General features: G+C 57.6%; 4 protein-coding genes across 4 annotated transcripts; 2 read left to right on the top strand and 2 right to left on the bottom strand.

Moving 5' to 3' along the window:
- Window positions 1-274: 274 nt before the first annotated feature.
- Window positions 275-3987, bottom strand: QBC33DRAFT_104930 (uncharacterized protein). Its single transcript, XM_060421873.1, has 3 exons — window positions 3647-3987; window positions 785-3575; window positions 275-726 (listed from the first exon to the last, which is right to left on the bottom strand). The coding sequence occupies exons 2-3, from the start codon at window positions 3569-3571 to the stop codon at window positions 715-717; spliced, it is 2799 nt and encodes a 932-aa protein (XP_060282782.1). The 5' UTR covers window positions 3572-3575; window positions 3647-3987; the 3' UTR covers window positions 275-714.
- Window positions 3988-5850: 1863 nt separating this feature from the next.
- On the top strand, window positions 5851-7521 carry QBC33DRAFT_541472 (SAC3/GANP/Nin1/mts3/eIF-3 p25 family-domain-containing protein). The gene is made up of 2 exons (XM_060428166.1): window positions 5851-6742; window positions 6919-7521. The coding sequence occupies exons 1-2, from the start codon at window positions 5870-5872 to the stop codon at window positions 7213-7215; spliced, it is 1170 nt and encodes a 389-aa protein (XP_060282781.1). The 5' UTR covers window positions 5851-5869; the 3' UTR covers window positions 7216-7521.
- On the bottom strand, window positions 7264-11879 carry QBC33DRAFT_541470 (Coatomer, alpha subunit). Its single transcript, XM_060428165.1, has 6 exons — window positions 11617-11879; window positions 11506-11555; window positions 11121-11440; window positions 9166-11061; window positions 7983-9109; window positions 7264-7893 (listed from the first exon to the last, which is right to left on the bottom strand). Exons 1-6 carry the CDS (start codon window positions 11644-11646, stop codon window positions 7651-7653), a joined length of 3666 nt encoding a protein of 1221 aa, XP_060282780.1. The 5' UTR covers window positions 11647-11879; the 3' UTR covers window positions 7264-7650.
- Window positions 11880-11922: 43 nt separating this feature from the next.
- Window positions 11923-17143, top strand: QBC33DRAFT_541468 (glycosyltransferase family 24 protein). The gene is made up of 3 exons (XM_060428164.1): window positions 11923-12482; window positions 12540-12890; window positions 12948-17143. The coding sequence occupies exons 1-3, from the start codon at window positions 12334-12336 to the stop codon at window positions 17038-17040; spliced, it is 4593 nt and encodes a 1530-aa protein (XP_060282779.1). The 5' UTR covers window positions 11923-12333; the 3' UTR covers window positions 17041-17143.
- The last annotated feature ends 36 nt before the right edge of the window (window positions 17144-17179 follow it).

The raw sequence follows: 17179 nt of genomic DNA, 5'->3' as shown, positions 1-17179 counted from the left end.
GAGGAGCTTAACCTCAAAATGAGGTATCTGTGAACAGGGGACACCCAACTCCCCACACGACCCAACTCCAAGACAGTAACCAAATCCGACTTACTCGTAGAGAATTGCCCAGGAAGGCCCAAAGAGCAGATCCCGAATCAAACGGACTCTCACGACCACAGGCTCCTGAGTCTCGACACTACAATAACGACCGAGAGACCAAAGAGATCCTCGGCCAACTGGCCAACATCGCAGGGGCCAGCTAATGGGATGTCCCGCCGGGACGCCTACCGCAACGGTGTCGACGATAGCTGCTAAGCCGCTAAGCGAGCTACACAACACCCCAAAGGAGGCGAGGAAGGCCAAGCCGCCCACGATCAGCAGACCACCGTACTCCCATGATGGAACCAGGCGCTAGGTTCAATTGATCTATTAATAACCTCGTATGCCATCTCGCCCACCTCCTAAATACGTATGACACGACCCGGGCAATCTACCTTCCAGAATCTATCGCAAACAAATGTGCAAGTTGTGCGGTGCGGCGAATGGAACTTTCCCAAACCTGCCGTTTACATCCAAACATATCCAGGTGAAAGTAAAGAGCCCGGACACATGCCAAGGGAAGCGGATCGGCCACGGGCAGCTCGAGAGATGATAGAACTCCCCTCCCAAGCGTGGCGTCTTGCCTTGCCCTCCGCGGCTGCCCTTCCGCCGCCTCACTATGAATCTCGACTTTCACATCACGACCTAATCAACCGAGTTAGCCATAGCTCACAGGTCCGTAAGTCAGGTAACAAATACTCACACAGTCGTTCTCGTTCTTCCCCTGCGGAATCCCCATCGCCTCAAACGTCGCAGGCCCATTACCCATAGTCTTCCCATCCGGATGCGCCGGCACCCCCAGCCCCGCCGCCGCCGAGTTAGCCTTACCCCCCACCGGCGGCCTGGCGGCGCCCTGCCCTCCTCCCGCCGGCGGCATACTGGGCGAGCCGGAACCGGGCCTCGGGATCCGCTGGCCCGGCGGCGCGCTCGCGCGTCCGGCTGGACCGCTACCGCCACTACTGCTGCCGCTGTCGAACTGTCCGGGTCGATCCTTGAGCGGTGGCCGGCCACCGCCACCACCGCCGCCGGGCATGGGACCGAGGCTGTCCAGGCGCTCCGGTCGGACGTTGGCGCCGTTGTTGCCCGGTGGCAGCCTCCCGCCGCCGCCGTAGCGGTGGTCGTAGACGTCGCTGACGGGCCGGCTGGTCGTGCGCGGGCCGTAGTCGCGTCCCGGTTGCGCACCCGGGCCCGGTTGGGCTCCGTAGCCGGCCATGGGGAATTGTCCCGGCGGGGACATTGGTGGTGCTTGCTGGGGCCTCGGGGCGGGGCCCGGGTTCGCCTTCTGCAGGCGATTCCGGGTCGGGTCTCCCACGGGGATGGCGCCCGTGGGAGCCGATATGCCCGGGCCGACGCTGGCTGCGCCGAGTCGTTGCGGCGGGAGCGGCTTCTCGTATGCGAACTGCTGCTGTGCGCCGCCGCCGCCACCTCCTTGTCCGCCGTATGGGTAATCGTTACGAGCCGGGCCGGGGCTTGGCTGCCTGTAGCCGGCGGGCACTTGAGGCTCCCAGCTTGTGCCGGCGCTGTGGCTGGTTGGGACATGGCCGCGATAGTCTAGCTTGGGCAGGAGGTTCTGCGACGAATGGGAGGAAAGCGGCCGAATGCCGAATGCGCTTCCGGGGCGGTCAGCATGGGGTCCTGCCGAAGGGCGGATGGAAGGGTTGAAGTGCGGGGAGAGGGCTGGCTTCTGTCCGACGTCGTCGTCGGGGTACGGAGCTGTAGACTTGGGTCTCGAGAGGTTAAGCGGTGGCGGTCGGTCGTCGACGGGATACGGTGCTGCCGACTTCGGACGCAGCGCGAGGTTGGGAGAGCCGAAGTTGACTGTGAATGCCGGAGGCCTTGAGCCCGCGGGGTCACGGCGCTCGGGATCGGGAAACTCGACTGTGTCTTCGAATATGACAGGTGCGCGTCGGGGTGAGGGTTTGGGGGATAGGCCCGGCGATGCATCCCTTGGTGGAGTGGCAGAGACATCGGGAGCCGATGAGCTCTGTGAGGTCTCTGGCAAAGTGGGCAACGTCTCGTTCTGTTTTGCCAAGCGGGCCGGCCGCTTGCCTCTCTGGGAGCCGTATTGCGACTTGATTCGCGTGAGCGTCGTCGTTTCGTGGTCCTTCTTAGTGAGCGTCTTCGACTGGTTCAGCGATTCAAGCCTGTCCTTGGCGTCGCTATTCCCATGCTCGGCGGCAAGCTCGTACCACTTGCGTGCCTGGCGGATATCTTTCTGAACATGAATGCCAATCTCGCAGTAGTAGCCCATGGCGAACTCGCCGGTCGGCAGGCCAGCCTCTGCCGCCTCCTCCGCATATCTGTAAGCCAGCTGCTCGTTCTTGGAGAAGACGCCTTCGAACCCGAAGAGAAACCAGCGGCTGACACCTAGGGCCGCCTCGGGCTGCCCCTGGCGTGCTGCGAGGCCATAGTAATGAAGCGAGTAAGCAGGTTTGAAGTCGCAGCCCAGCTGGGAAAGCTCGTAGGCCTGGCCCATCTTGAGCTGTGCCTTGGAGAAGCATAGATATGCCGCCTTCTCGATATACTGCCTGGCGACGTTGACCTCAATGGGCAGCAGAAACTCGGGTATGTTGATGTCTGGCAGGTCTCGGGCGACTAGCATGCCGTAGACGTAGGCACCCTGGGGCGCATCCTCGTCGGCTCCGTCGGCGGCTTTCTGGACCATCTCTAACCCTGTCTGGAGATCCTTCTGGTACCCATGCTGGCCCATCAGGTGCATCATGCCCAGCCGGTAGCAGGATGCCGAGTCATTCATGCTGGCGCCCTGGCTGTAGTGCTTGATGGCCTTTTCCGTATCGTTCGAGTTCTCGTACAGCATGCCCATCCGATATTCGGCACGCCCCCAGCCCAGGTCGGCGGCCTTCTTGTATCCGAGATAGGCGTCGCGCTTGTTTTCGCGGTATCCAAACTTCCCGAACTCTTGCCACTTTGCCTTCATGAATGTCGCCTCGGGGTGGTTCTGCTGGGCGAGGTATTCGATGATGTTGACGGCGTCGACTCGCAGCTCGTGCTCGACCTTTGGTGTGGGCGGCCTCTGCCTGTCTCTTCCCTTATTCTCCCGCTTCCAATCCCGTGCTTGCGCCTCGGCAGCGACCTCGACCGACACGAGCGCATCCCGGGCCCAGGCAACCTGCATGGAGACATTGTTCGAATGCAGCACGGTCGCCCGTGCCTGATACAAAATCCCTTCCTTCTCCTCGTCGCTTGGCGGAATATTTTCGCCCGTGACTTTCGGGAACGGCGAGAAGGAGGGGGCATCCATGGTGGACGGGCTGGATGTCCCACTAGCAGAACGGCCGAAGTCGGGCAGTCGACGGTCAGGTTCGTCGTGCTTGTCTTTCAGGTAGGGCTGGAATCCGCCGGTGGTAGAGTTGGGGAAGGAGGGGTTGGTCGAGGGCGCGGCGAGCGTGTCTCTGTGTGGTCCTCTCTCGTTTGCTTCGAGTTCCATGCGTTGGAGGTCCTCTTGCATGTTCTGGGGAACCTCGGGCATTACCCTGCAAAGGCGCCCGACGAGCTTGTCAGCCGCAATTCTCCCGGCTGAAGACGACATGTTACCAAACACAACCAGAATTGCGTGGCTAACGCATCCCGGGGCCGCCGCTATCACGAAAGGCAACGTACCTCTGGGGGCTTGGGGCGAGGACTTCCGGCATCAAGTAATCATCGAACCCTCCTGGGACGAAGGTCGCACCGAGCCGCGGGGGGTCGAGGGATTCGTTTCGCGGAGGTAGGACAGGGCCTGCGTAAAAGCAAAGGGAATGACGGTCAGCAAACGAGGGATTCCTATCGGGGCACACCCAGTGCGATCCCAGAATGGATAGGCAGAGGGGTTGAAAACAATTTATAAAAAAAAAATAACAAGTATGATAATAATAGACAATCTCCGCCTTTATTTTCTTGTTCTAGATGCCAGGCCACCCCAACCCCTGACCAGGAACAATGGAGGGGCAGAGCGGGGACCCTAGTTGGGCATTCGAGACACCAAACGACGGGACAGAAATCGCGAGCTTCGAGTGAGAACTGCCGTATTGAGGAGCTTTGATGCCAAAGAGCTTCGAGACGGGACAGATTTCAAGGTTCATCGGAAGTTCCGCCTGGAAATGGCAGGGGATCGCCCGCTGAAGGAGCTCCACACTCCTCCCCGTTTCGTTCTATCTTGGCTTTTGGCGACTCTTCGCGGTGTATCTCGCTCTCTTTCGGATCTCTCGGTTCCGGCTTGAAAGGTCCCTTGGCCGCACAGCAACGATAAACGATGGGAGCACGTTCACTTACCGGTGTAGGATTGGTATCCGCCGCCGGTCTTGCTGGGCACCGGGGGCGGGCGCTCTGCAGGATTCTCGTCTTGGTGGGCCAGCGCGGACTGCCACGCGTACGGTGTGCGGGACGTCATCTCGTGCAGCTGCAGTATCCGCAGATTCGCAATCGTGCTAAAGCTAAACTCTCTGCTGGCAAAATGGGACGGCGGGTCGCAGGATTGTGGTGGGAGGTCCCGGTCATTATTCAGCACCGAGTCATGTCGCAAGGAGGCAGGGGAGAAAGCCGAGCCGACGCCAGGACGGAGATGTCGGGGAGAAAATGATGGGAGAAATGAAGGGATTCAGTCTTATTAACGAGGTCCGACGACCTTTGACTGAGACCCAAAAATGTGTCACTGGAGAGCTGGCGCCAAGAACCAAATAGTCACCCGCCCGCAAAAAAACGGATCTGCAGTCTGCATTGCACGACAAGATGAACGATGAGATGGCATCCCGCTCTGCAGGGCGGGAGATTTAGGAGTGGCTACATATATGCATGCATTCTAAAGCTTAAACCCATCCTTTCCCTTCGCCGTCCTTGTGCCTTTGGCTAGCATGGCAGGGTGGCACTGGTGGGTGGTGCAAGGCACACAGCAAGGCGGCGCAGTCGATTTCATTTGGCTCGTTGTTCCCCGAAAAACAGTTGCTAGACGGAGCTAATGCCACGGGAAGCTCGGGACCTAGGTTGCTGGAGCTTGGGGCTGCAACTTGGAGATGACCAGCTCAGGCTCAGCCACAACATCTGTTTCTATTCTTAAACCATCCCATCCTGCTGGGACGCGCCCAAACGAAATGAATCAACAAGGATGCCATCGTGAAATTCCAAATGCAGGCCGTAATATTCCCACCTACCTAACCACACACGCCCAACTGGGCATCTACTGCGTGCCAACTTTGCTGCTCCTCCAAGCCAACAGCACCTAGTGGATCCCCGCTGGAGTCAGCCCTCGGGGATACCTAATTGGGTGTTTGTACAAATATGGAATACTTCGTGATAGTAAGCTCGGGACCTTCACACTGCTACATAGACCCAAACCTCGTCAGACGGATAATGATGTGGCCGCTATTGTGTCGGGGGTCGACTCTTGGGCCTCTCTCTTGAGAAATCCCAAGATATTGCTACAACCATGGCAGCAGCTGCAACATACCTTTTATGGGCCGAGACAAGAAGATGGCGTATCGTGAGAGGCAGAATACTGCATGCATGCGGAAAGCCATCAAGCCCAGCAGCTTCCAGTCAGTCAGGTATCAAGAGTTAGAGCGCAACAACTCGATTGGGAGACGATTCGTCTTTCCGCAGGCTGGCACTCCAGGAGAAGCCGGCAAGCTTGGTGGCGATAGTAGCATGTTGCGGAACAGCGGGTGAATATAGAAATCACTGTCTTAATTGTTCGACTATTTGATAAATGGGTAGCTCATGCGTATTGCCTCTCGAGATCAGACTTGCAATCAGATCGCTGCGATAGAGTTTCTGGAGAAATGCCCTCGCACTCATGTCACGTGCCTGCCAAGCAAAGCGCCCATGCCCAGCCAGACGTCAGCCTTTCAGCCTACCTGGTCCAGCCTCACATCCCAAGGTTAGATCCAGATTCCAAAGCAGTATCCATTCAAAGCCCGACAAAACGAAGAAAACGTTCCATTTCGGGTCCCTATCCAGTGTACATCCAGCAACAAAGACAATACACGAGAAAAAAGCACTCCCAAACCAGACCACCCTCCGTCCGAACCCCAAACCCCATCATCCACTCCGGGGGCAACACAACCCAAAAGAGAAAAGCAACCCAATCGAACCCGAACCCGCCAACCCACCCACATCCACCATGGCCGAACGCCAGCTCTCCCAGATCCTCGCCCAGCTTAAGGCCCAGCCCGCAACGCCCAGCTACCCCGAAGCCCTAACCCTCCTCTCGAAAGCCAAGCTCCTCCTCCTCCAACTCAACGCCCTCACACCCTCCCCCACCGTCTCCCCGGCCCTCCAGACCCTGGCCCGCTCCCTCTACGAGCAAGGCGCGCTCTACTCGATCCGCGCGCTCAAACCCGACGCCTTCCTCCGCTACGTGGCGCAGCTGGGGCCCTTCTACGAGTCCCTCCCGTCCGACGGCGGCGACGATGACGACCAGCGCAACCGCGTCACCGGCCTGTACCTCCTACTCCTCATGACCCAGGGCCGCTACGCCGAGTTCCACTCGGAGCTCGAGGCCCTCGCCGCCCGCGGCGGCGACGGCGCCGTCGACGTCGAGAACGACCGCTTCCTCGGGTACCCCATCCGCCTCGAGCGGTGGCTGATGGAGGGCAGTTACGACCGCGTGTGGAAGGCCATGAAGAAGGGGGAGGTGCCGTGCGAGGAGTACAGCGTCTTCAGCGAGGTGAGTCTTGACTACTCTTTTGCACTGGATGGATTGGGAGATAGGTGGCCGGGGTTCCTTGGGAATGACATACATTCCCTCCCCAATCCCAGGTTCCTTTCCTCGCCCCTTGCTTCTCCTTTTCCATTTCATTTCCCATCCATACTTGATAAATACTGACCAAACCCAACCCCCAGATCCTCACCTCCCAAATGCGCTCCGAGATAGCCAGCAGCAGCGAGCGCGCATACCCCTCCCTCCCGCTGTCCTCGACCAAGTCGCTCCTCTTCCTCGACTCCGAGGGCGCCGTCGTCCAGTTCGCCCGCGAGCGCGGCTGGACCGTCCGGGACGGCCAGATTATCTTCCCCGCCGCCGGCGGCGCCGCGGGTGAGGCCGGGGCTGACGACGAGGGCCTCCAGCAGCAGAGGGACATGAGCCAGGTCATCATCGAGAACGCCCTGGGATACGCGCGGGAGCTGGAGACGATTGTGTAGGCGGCTTTGGAAAGGGGGGAGATTCTACTCGGCGGCGGCGGACAGCGAAGGGCTTGAGGCTTGAGGCATCAGGCTGCATCCCTGTTGAGGCAGGGTATGGCGGTTGAAGCTGTACACTAATACTAGACCATAGATATCTATCGGAGAATGGGAATCAGGTGTCTGACCCCGTCAAGCTAGCTGGGATGCTGCCATGCTATCAGGCTTTTACTCTTGCACAAGCACTAGCCGACATGGTCCGGTAACTCCCATGGCATCAAACTCGAGACAGACAAAAAACATCCGTATGGGATAAGCTGATCTAGGACTCTGGCTTTTATCTCGCCCCCGACCACCTTTTCGACCCGAGGCCTTTCAGGGAAACCTGACCCGTCATAAAAACGCAGCAGATTCATCTAAGTTATGCCATCATTACAACTCCGAACACATTTGTTTTCAGGCAAACAGCTTCAGCCCGCTGCCATGCTTCCCGATCTCGCAAACATCGCACACTACACACACCGTGCCCTTGTACTTGGTGTGGTACTTGGACCCGTCGAACGCACATTCCTCGAACGGTGTCCCGCTGTAGATAGGCGTGTGGCTGGCTGCGCAGACCTCGAACTCGGCGAACTGGTCGAACTCGATCTCCACCGCGTCGTGCGGGTTCCGCTCGCATTGAGCCTTGGTCTTCTTAGCCTGTAGCCGGTGTTAGCAAAGGCTCGTCATCCGTCACATTGCCAACGGCGGCGGCCAGCTTGGCAGTTATTGGGGACGGGGGAGCTTACGTTATCCAAGATCTTGTTGGCACCGCCATTCGCTAATATCCGGTTCGCGAAGCTGAGCGCCGAGTTGTAGTTCTTGCTTCGCATCGCCAGGTTCATGGCATTGAGAAGCGCGAGCTGCCGGTGCGGCACTTCGATCTTGGGGATGGTGAAGTATGCTGACAGTTCCAAGCTTCGCTTCAGCAACTCAGGTGTCTTGTTGACGACGTCGGGAGCACCAAGCTTTCGGCGTCCTAGTTCAATAGCCATAGCGACCGCGTACTCGCCCGCCGATGCAATCAACTTCTTGGCCTCGGCGACTTCGGTCTCGCTGGAAACGGCATTGATGAGCACCGCATGGAGGATACTCTTGAAGATCCCTACGCCATCCTCGAGCTTGTTGGCCTTCATGGCATCGTAACCACGCTGGAGATCATTACTCGCGAGGTACTCGAGGTCGCGAGGGATGACGGGGAGGACCTTCCTAGGATCAGTCTCCTCGATAGTCCGGCGTACGTAGTTCACAAGAGGTGGCAAGCCGGCTGACGCTGGCAGGTAGGTCTTGGAAGCCTGGTACACCTCCAGGAAGCGAGGTTTGAGAGGCGCAAAGTTGACGGCGCCGACTTGCCTGTTGAGGAGTTGCATGGCCGACTCGAATGATCCACCAGCTGCGTGGTCGACAGCCAAGGGAGAGTTCCGTGCCCACAAGTCGGCCTCGCTGCTTCCTGCACCGCCGGCTTCCGTGCTGTCCACATTGACAAAGCCTTCCTCGACTTCTGGAACGATGTCTTCGCCCATATCCCATCCTGCTGCATCTTCATCCTCGTCGGCCTCAAGACCGCCATTCCGGTTCGCGGCGCCATCGTCTTCGGCTGCTTCATCCAAGCCGAATCCATTCGCCGCTGCCGCTGGCTCGCCTTCGAGTGATAACCCTTCAACCTGGCCGAGTAATGCCTTCTCAAAGAAGGACTGTGACGTCGCCTTTGTCGGCCAGTTGGCCTTGTAGGTGGGCACAACAGGTTTGGGCGGTGTGAAAGGTTCACCAAGTGTCGGCATTGTCAGCTGGTCCTCGGTCAAGCCACTCGCCTCGAGGATCGCCTCGCATTCCTGCTCTAGGCCGTGAGACTTGGCAGTCATGTATGCCAGGGGATCTGCGCCAAGTGAGTTAGGTGGATGAAAATCATGATATGACCAAGAGAATGCTTACATAAGTCGATCTCGGTGAACATCTGCATCCTGTCTTCTACTTCTCCTAGGAACAGGGCGTTTTGGAACCGGGCTGTGAAGTCGCCGCGGTGCTCGGCAATCTTGGCCATCCTACTAAGCTTGGCGCTCTCGCCAGTGGCAAGGTAGAGGAAGGAGAGCTTGTCGAATTGCTTGAGCTTCTGGTAGCACATCTCGACGACTTGGTGGTTACCATGGGCCAGCGCCTCGGTGCTGAGTCGACCCCACAACTTGGGCCGATCCAACTCTTTAGCCATCTCGACGGCAACGTCCAAGTTTCCGCATTCAATAGCAAGCTCGAAACGTGTGGTGGGGTCCTGCACAAATTGCAGGGCAATCTCGGGATACCCCTTCTTCTGGAGGTACGAGATGATGGACTGCCCAACGAGACTAGAGGTCTGGATGATGTGAAGCATCTCCTCGTAGTTGCGCTTGACCAAGGCAAGCTTGAACCGATACTCGGTTGGGTCGATATGCAGGACTTTCGGCTTCGCAGCCCTGTCTAGGCAATAGACGTTTCGGCCCTTGACACGAACTAGGTAGACCGTCTGGTCGAGCGTCCGCACGATGCCGCTATCGCCGTTCAGGAGGGTGTACTTGACATGGTTGAGGGTCGAGTAAAGCAGGATGCCAGCATCATCCCAGGTTGCGCTCTTGATACGAATGGTCTCGTGAAGGGTGCTCACTTGCTCCAGGGTCTTGGTGACGATGGTGACGTTATGCTTGCTGAGGAGTGCGGCGTACAATCCATCGTTCGACCACACAACATACTTCACCCCGTTGACAGCGAGCTCGGCGACACTCTTCTTCTGCTGGATATCGTAGAGATGCACGGCAGTGGGGGTGATAATAAGCAGGTTGCCCGTCCCGCCGAAGTAAATATCGGTGGTGCCGACCGGAGGCTTGAAGGATCGTGTGGTGCTGTTGGACAAGTCCTTGATATCGATAGTCTGGGAGGATGTGTTGAGAACTGCGAAGCGGTTACGAGCAACAAAGATGGCCGAATTACCCTGGCCGCGCTTGGACTCGGCCGGCTCGATAGCTCCAGAGCCGTCGCGAGGGAGATTGATCAACTCGTAACAGCCACCATCGGCGGACGAAGTGACCAGGACAGATCTCTCAGCCGGGTTGTATGAGAGGGTGCGAGGCGGAATCCAGGGGCTGCCAAGCTTCTTGAGCGACAGAAGGGTGGGGCTCTCGACGCTCTTCTGGAAATCGTAAGACCGAACATGCTTCTCCTTGGTGATGTAGAACAGTGAGTTCTGGTAGACCGCCGACGCAGGCCGCTCTCGCTCAAGCTTGAAGACCATAACTCCATTGTCGTGGCCGGCGGCAAACAGGTTGATCTCGGGATGTGCAGCAATGACCCAGAACCGGTCATTTTCCCTCTTGAAGGTCTGCACCAATGTTCTCTTGTTCAAGTCCCACACACGAATCGTCTTATCCTCACCGGCAGATAGTATGAGATCCTGATGCGGGTGGAACAGACACCCACTGGCATTCTGGAAATGCCCTCTGCAGGTATCAACTTCCCATGCCTTCGTCTCGCTCATTCGCCACAACTTAACAAGCCGATCGTCGCCAGCCGAGACGATGAGTGGCATGGTTGGGTGGAAGGCGACCCAGTTGACGCCCCTATCGTGGCCCTCCAGGACGAACTTGACAACAGCGTCGGTATTTCCAAACATGTCTGTCTGAGCATTCTGGCGGGCCATCTGGTCCTCATAGGTCATGGACGTGGGCGCACTATGCTTCTTCCGCAAGCCCGAGATATCCCAGACACGAACCGATTGATCGAGCGAGGCTGAGACGACGAGGTCGTCCTTCGGGTGGAACTGTGCGCACATGGCGTAATGGTTATGGCCGGTCATGGTGCATACTAAAGAGCAATGGCTGTTAGCTTGAGCACCGCGCTTGCTTAGCAGCAGCACAGCTTACGCAAAGATCGGTTCTGCCAGTTCCATATCCTGATGGTCTGGTCGTCGGAGGCGGAGACAATCCATGGCAACTCGTGGTGGAAGAATACAGTTCGGATGTAATCAAGGTGACCGTTCAACGTGAAGAGACACCGCCGACTCTGGTATGACCAGACCTTGATCTTATAATCGTCACCCCCTGAGACGAAGAGGGGTTGTGTGTTGTGGAAATCGACACCTCGGACGGGCCCATCGTGCTCTTCGAATCGATCAATGAGAGTTCCCATACGATAATCCCACAATTGGATCGTCGAAGAGTGGAGGGAGACGAGGATCCATGGCCTGGAGAGAAATCGTCAGTACTCCGAATGAGCTGAATTGCGAGGGAGCCGAGGAAGGCAGCTGACCGTTTAGGGTGGAATGCGATACCCTTTGCACGCGAAGACTTGGACTCGAACTGTTGCAGTCGTGAGCATTGTGCCACAGGTAGACCGTTAAGGGTTACAGGAGGCGCATACCTTGGTGAGCATACCCGAGGAGGATGTCATCTTGGGTGGCTGGAGGTGAAGCCTAAGCTTCTAGCGATTAAAGAAGGAAGCCAAACCAAGGCTCTTGATGCAGGCAGAGAGATGTTTTGGTCGTTACAGAGCACGCATGCGTCAGGAATGGGATTGACGTTGCGGAAATTGGGCAACCTAGCTCCCCTTCGAGTGCAGCGTGGCATCTCGAAGATGTGGGACTGTGGGCTGTGGTGGTTTCGCCTGAGGCCACCACATCGGAGTGTGTAATCTTCCGATCCGACCGTCCTAGTCTCACCCCGGTGTGCCTCAACGTGGCTGGGGTTGCCCAGCTTGAGCCACACTTGGGAGCAGCAGTTCGGGAGCTCCAGCAAGGCGCTAAACCCAATTGGTCAAGCTTTCCAGTGATGTGTTCAAAAGGGTCTCCGGGCGGCTTACACCCCTCCATCAAGCAAAAGAACAACTGGCGAAGACGCGCTGATACTTTTTCTATGGCCTCTCTTCATATTCTACCGGGAGGGAGTCAATTCTCTTTGTAGCGTCTTGTTTTCCAACTCCGCGGCCTGGCGTTTACTCGAGTTCAACTAGCCCAGCCAGGTGTCTCGAATTTGCCCCTCCATTCTCCGCTGGCGGACAATACGACAACCCAGCTCGACCCCTGAGCCTTAAGCTACTGCCGATTCGAAGGCAATCGCATAGTGCCAGTATATAACGACCATGTTACAACTGTCGCAGCTGCCTTGGGCCCTCACAGCGGCCCTGCTGGCAGCGACATGGCTGCCATCCACCCTTGCATCAACTTCGCCAACTGTTAACGTTGCGCTCAAGGCAGCCTTCCCTTCTCCTCCATACTTGGTCGAGCTGCTGTACGTGAACTACCAGTCAGTCGGTTGAAGTGCTAGCCATACTCATGATCCTCTCAGAGAAACAGCAGCTCAGGAAAATGACACATCGTACTTTGCCCTCCTCGACCGTATTGCCCAAGGCAGCTTTGCGAGCGCAAAGACGGATAAAGAGCTGTATAATAAGTTCCTCGAAGTCCTACAACAAGATGGGCACATCACGAATCCCGAAGTCCTGTCAACCTTCAAGCTAGCCCTCTCCCTACGATCAGCAGTACCTCGAATTGAGGCCCATTATCAGTACTACACCACTGCCGTCGAACCGTCGTTGCCAGAGGACCAAGATGGGTGCGAACACTGGTATCTGTCTGATGGCAAGCAGTATTGTAGTCCAACTATGGACGTTGACAGAGGGGTCGTTAAGAGTAACACGTATGATCCCGTCTCACTTCTGACTTCCATGGGGTGAAGTGTCTAAACGTGACGCAGGCAAGAGCGAACCTTGGGCTTCGATCGAGTACTTGGCAGTGGTCCGCGAGAAGTGGTTCTGTACGCCGACATAACCTCGCCGACATTTGCCGAATATCACAGCAAGGCAATGGAAATTGCGCAAAAGGGAGACGGGCTGTATCGGGTGAGGTATAAGCGAAGCCCCGGCCAGCCAACTGAGGCTCTGCCTGTGAACGGCTATGGTGTCGAACTTGCCCTCAAGAGGACAGACTACATTGTCATCGACGACCGGGAGTCAGCAGGAGACACTCCAGGAACTGATGATGCCCAGAAGGTTGTTGCCTCGGAAGTTGTTTTGGACCAGGACGAGGAACTGGCAGATCTCAAGCCCCTAGAGAAGTCTGAGCTGTCATCTCTTGGAATGAAGGCTGCATCTTTTATCATGCAGAGTGACTCTCCGTTCGAGACCCTGCTGAAGCTCACTCAAGACTTCCCCAAGTATTCGAGCTCTATTGCGGCTCACAATGTGTCGGCGGATTTCGAAGCCGAGCACACCGCGAACCGCCAACAACTAGTCCCTCCCGGTCTAAACGTCCTGTGGATGAACGGTGTCCAGCTGACCGACCGGCAAATCCAGCCATTCACCCTGGTCGACATGCTTCGTCGGGAGCGGAAGCTCATTAATGGAGTTCTGGACCTTGGCCTGACTGGTTTCGAGGCTGTGTCCCTCCTGGGCCACACTGAAGTGGCTTCGGTCAAGGCCGCTGAAGAGGGAGCGCGCCGATTCGACTGGCGAGATGAGATTGAAGACGGCAAGGTTATCATCTGGCTGAACAACATCGAGAAAGACAAGCGATACGAGGAGTTCCCGGACTCAGTCATGTTCCTGCTCAACCCTACCATGCCTGGGCAGCTCCCGCAGGTTCGCCGGGATATCTTCAACTTGATCGTTCCCGTGGATTTCAGCAAGCTAAGCGACCTCCAACTGATCGTGGACCAGCTCCTAGGCTTCGTGAAGAGGCTGGTCCCCATCCGGTTCGGTCTAGTCCCACTTACCCCCACCGGACAGGCAATTGAACAAGCCAAAATCATATATCATCTGCTCGAGAACTATGGCCTCACAGCTGTGGCAACATATCTCCAGCACTGGGTTGAGGAACAGAAGGCTCCCAAATCCAACCAGGCTGTTTTTGAACAGGCCACCAAGGACCGTCATCTTCGCCCAGAGGCCACTCCTCTCCCATTCAGCGATATTGCCACCTCTGAACACCATGAACAGCAAATCCACCTGGCCAAGCATTGGACGGAGCGGCTGAACTCGGACACCACCGTGCCCCCAGTCTTCTTCAATGGCTTCCCCTTTCCACGTGAGCCGGGCTGGCTCTCGACGATGCAACAGAGGCTTTCGCAGGATCTCCGGAGTGTACAGGAAGGCCTTTTCTACGGTGCCGTCGAGGAGAGCATGTGGCTTCCGAATCTCTTCCTTCAGGATGCTGCGACTCGACGGAACATACTCATCTTCCCCGAAGATAAGGCGGCTCTCACGGTTGTAAACATCAACAAAGTTTACACGGAACACCAGGATCTTTTCAGCCGAGTGCCAGTCCTTGAGGCGGTAGAGTCGTCAAGCAGAGATGATTGGGCGACTCTTACGGTGGTTGCAGATCTAACCAATGTCGAGGGGCAGAAGCTACTGTTTTATGCGTTGCAATTCCACCTCGAAAATCCTGGAGTTCGCTTGGACATCGTCCACAACCCCGCGGAGTCGTCAGTCTCACCGTCCGTGATCAATCGACGGATAGTAACGCAGAAGGATACTCTGCCAACGATCCAGAGACTGCTCGACCTGGAAAGCGTCCTTGAAGGGGGCGAGGATGAGCCAGATTCGAAGTTCGACGCCGCCCTGGCTCGCTTCCTGGCCGCTACAAACATCAGGCCAGGGGACAACACGCTGATACTAAGCGGTCGTGTTGTCGGGCCGATCCCCTCGGCCGAATCCTTCAAGAAGGAAGACTTCCAGCAGCTCCTCAACTTTGAGCGGGCTAGTAGGATCATCCCAGTCTACAAGGCCATCGACGACCTTGGCCTTGGCGACAAGGTGTCGGGCCCATTGGCCGCGGCCAAGTTGTCATCCATCACCGCTCTCTCTACCATGTCAGACCTGCCCGAGGGGATCTTCGAGTCTGCCCCATCCCTCCGCATCACTGCCTTCAAGGTCTGGAATTCGACCCATACCGCATTCGAAGTGGGCGACGCGTCTACTGCGACTATCCACCTGGTTGCCGCCCTGAACCCTGCCAGTGAGCTTGGCCAGAAATGGGCACCGATCCTAAAGGTGTTGTCCGAGTTGGAAGGAGTTCACTTGCAGGTCTTCTTAAATCCTAAAGCTGAGCTATCCGAACTGCCAGTCAAGCGGTTCTACAGATACGTACTCGACTCGGCCCCAACTTTCGACGGGACTGGGAAAATCAAGGCTCTCTCGGCCAATTTCGCCGGTATCCCCTCCGAGGCCCTTCTTACTGCTGGCCTGGATGTGCCCCCAGCCTGGCTCGTCTCGTCTAGGGTCGCAATCGATGACCTTGATAACCTGAAGCTCAAAGAAATCAAGTCCAGGAGGAATGTCGACCGCGTCGAGGCCGTTTTCGAGCTGGAGCACATTCTTGTTGAGGGTCACTCGAGGGAGTTACCCGGTGGCGGAGCGCCGCGTGGAGTGCAGTTGGTTCTGGCCACCGAGACGGAGCCGCACTTCGCAGATACAATCATCATGGCAAACCTCGGCTACTTCCAGTTCAAGGCAAATCCGGGTGTTTACGCCATCCACCTCGAGGAAGGCCGAACATCAGACATCTTCAACATCGAGAGCATCGGTGCTTCGGGTTGGAAGCCGGTCCCCGGCGACGAGGGTGCCGAGGTCATATTGATGGACTTCCAAGGCACTACCTTGTATCCCCGGCTGAGCCGCAAACCCGGCATGGAGCTCGAGGATGTCCTCGAGGATACCAAGCCCGAAAGCGCGGGGGCTGCTATGGACTTTGTCTCCAAGGGGCTGAAGTTCGCCGGGGGTATCCTTGGCGGGGGAGGCAAGGGCAAGGGCAAGGCCGCCGTCATGAGCAAGTCCGAGACCGAGCACGCCGAAATCAACATCTTCTCGGTGGCCAGCGGACACCTGTACGAGCGCATGCTCAATATCATGATGGTCAGCGTGATGCGGCACACCAACCACACGGTCAAGTTCTGGTTCATCGAGCAGTTCCTTTCGCCGTCGTTCAAGGACTTCATCCCGACCATGGCGGCCGAGTACGGGTTCAAATACGAGATGGTGACGTTCAAGTGGCCGCACTGGCTCCGGCAGCAGAAGGAGAAGCAGCGCGAGATCTGGGGCTACAAAATCCTCTTCCTCGACGTGCTCTTCCCGCTCTCGCTCGACAAGGTCATCTTCGTCGACGCGGACCAGATCGTGCGGACCGACATGTACGACCTGACGCAGCACGACCTCGGCGGCGCACCGTACGGCTTCACGCCCATGTGCGACAGCCGCGTCGAGATGGAGGGGTTCCGGTTCTGGAAGCAGGGCTACTGGGCCAACTACCTCCGCGGCCTGCCCTACCACATCTCGGCCCTCTACGTCGTAGACTTGCGGCGCTTCCGCGAGCTCGCCGCCGGCGACCGCCTCCGGCAGCAGTACCACACGCTCTCGGCCGACCCCAACAGCCTGTCCAACCTCGACCAGGACCTGCCGAACCACATGCAGTTCGTCATCCCCATCCACAGCCTGCCGCAGGACTGGCTTTGGTGCGAGACGTGGTGCAGCGACGACACCCTCGCCACCGCGAGGACCATCGACCTGTGCAACAACCCGCAGACAAAGGAGCCCAAGCTCGACCGCGCCAGGCGCCAGGTGCCCGAGTGGACCGAGTACGACGAGGAGATCGCCGCCCTCGACAGGCGGCGCAAGGCCAGGGCGGCCGCAGCCGAGGCCGTGGCGCCCAGGCCCGACGGCGACGTCGGGTCTCCGCAGGAGGCGCTGCACGGCGGGGAGGAGAAGAAGAAGGCGCATCCGAAGCCGACTATTCGGAGGTTCGAGGACGGGGAGATCGTCAAGGAGACACATGGGAAGAAGGACGAGTTGTAGTGTGTGTGGGTGGGTTCCTGCGGGCGAAGGGGTGCGCGGGTGTGATTGTATTGTATATGTTGCAATCTAGGTAGTTTAGAGCAAGTTATATATGTGCTATGGATTCCTTCGGGTTCCTGGTTCGTGAACTCTAGACGTT

This window comes from Phialemonium atrogriseum (assembly GCF_030411735.1).
Source record: "Phialemonium atrogriseum strain 8032-3 unplaced genomic scaffold QBC33scaffold_15, whole genome shotgun sequence".
Lineage (NCBI taxonomy): Eukaryota > Fungi > Ascomycota > Sordariomycetes > Cephalothecales > Cephalothecaceae > Phialemonium > Phialemonium atrogriseum.
This window is presented reverse-complemented; position numbering and strand designations above follow the sequence as displayed.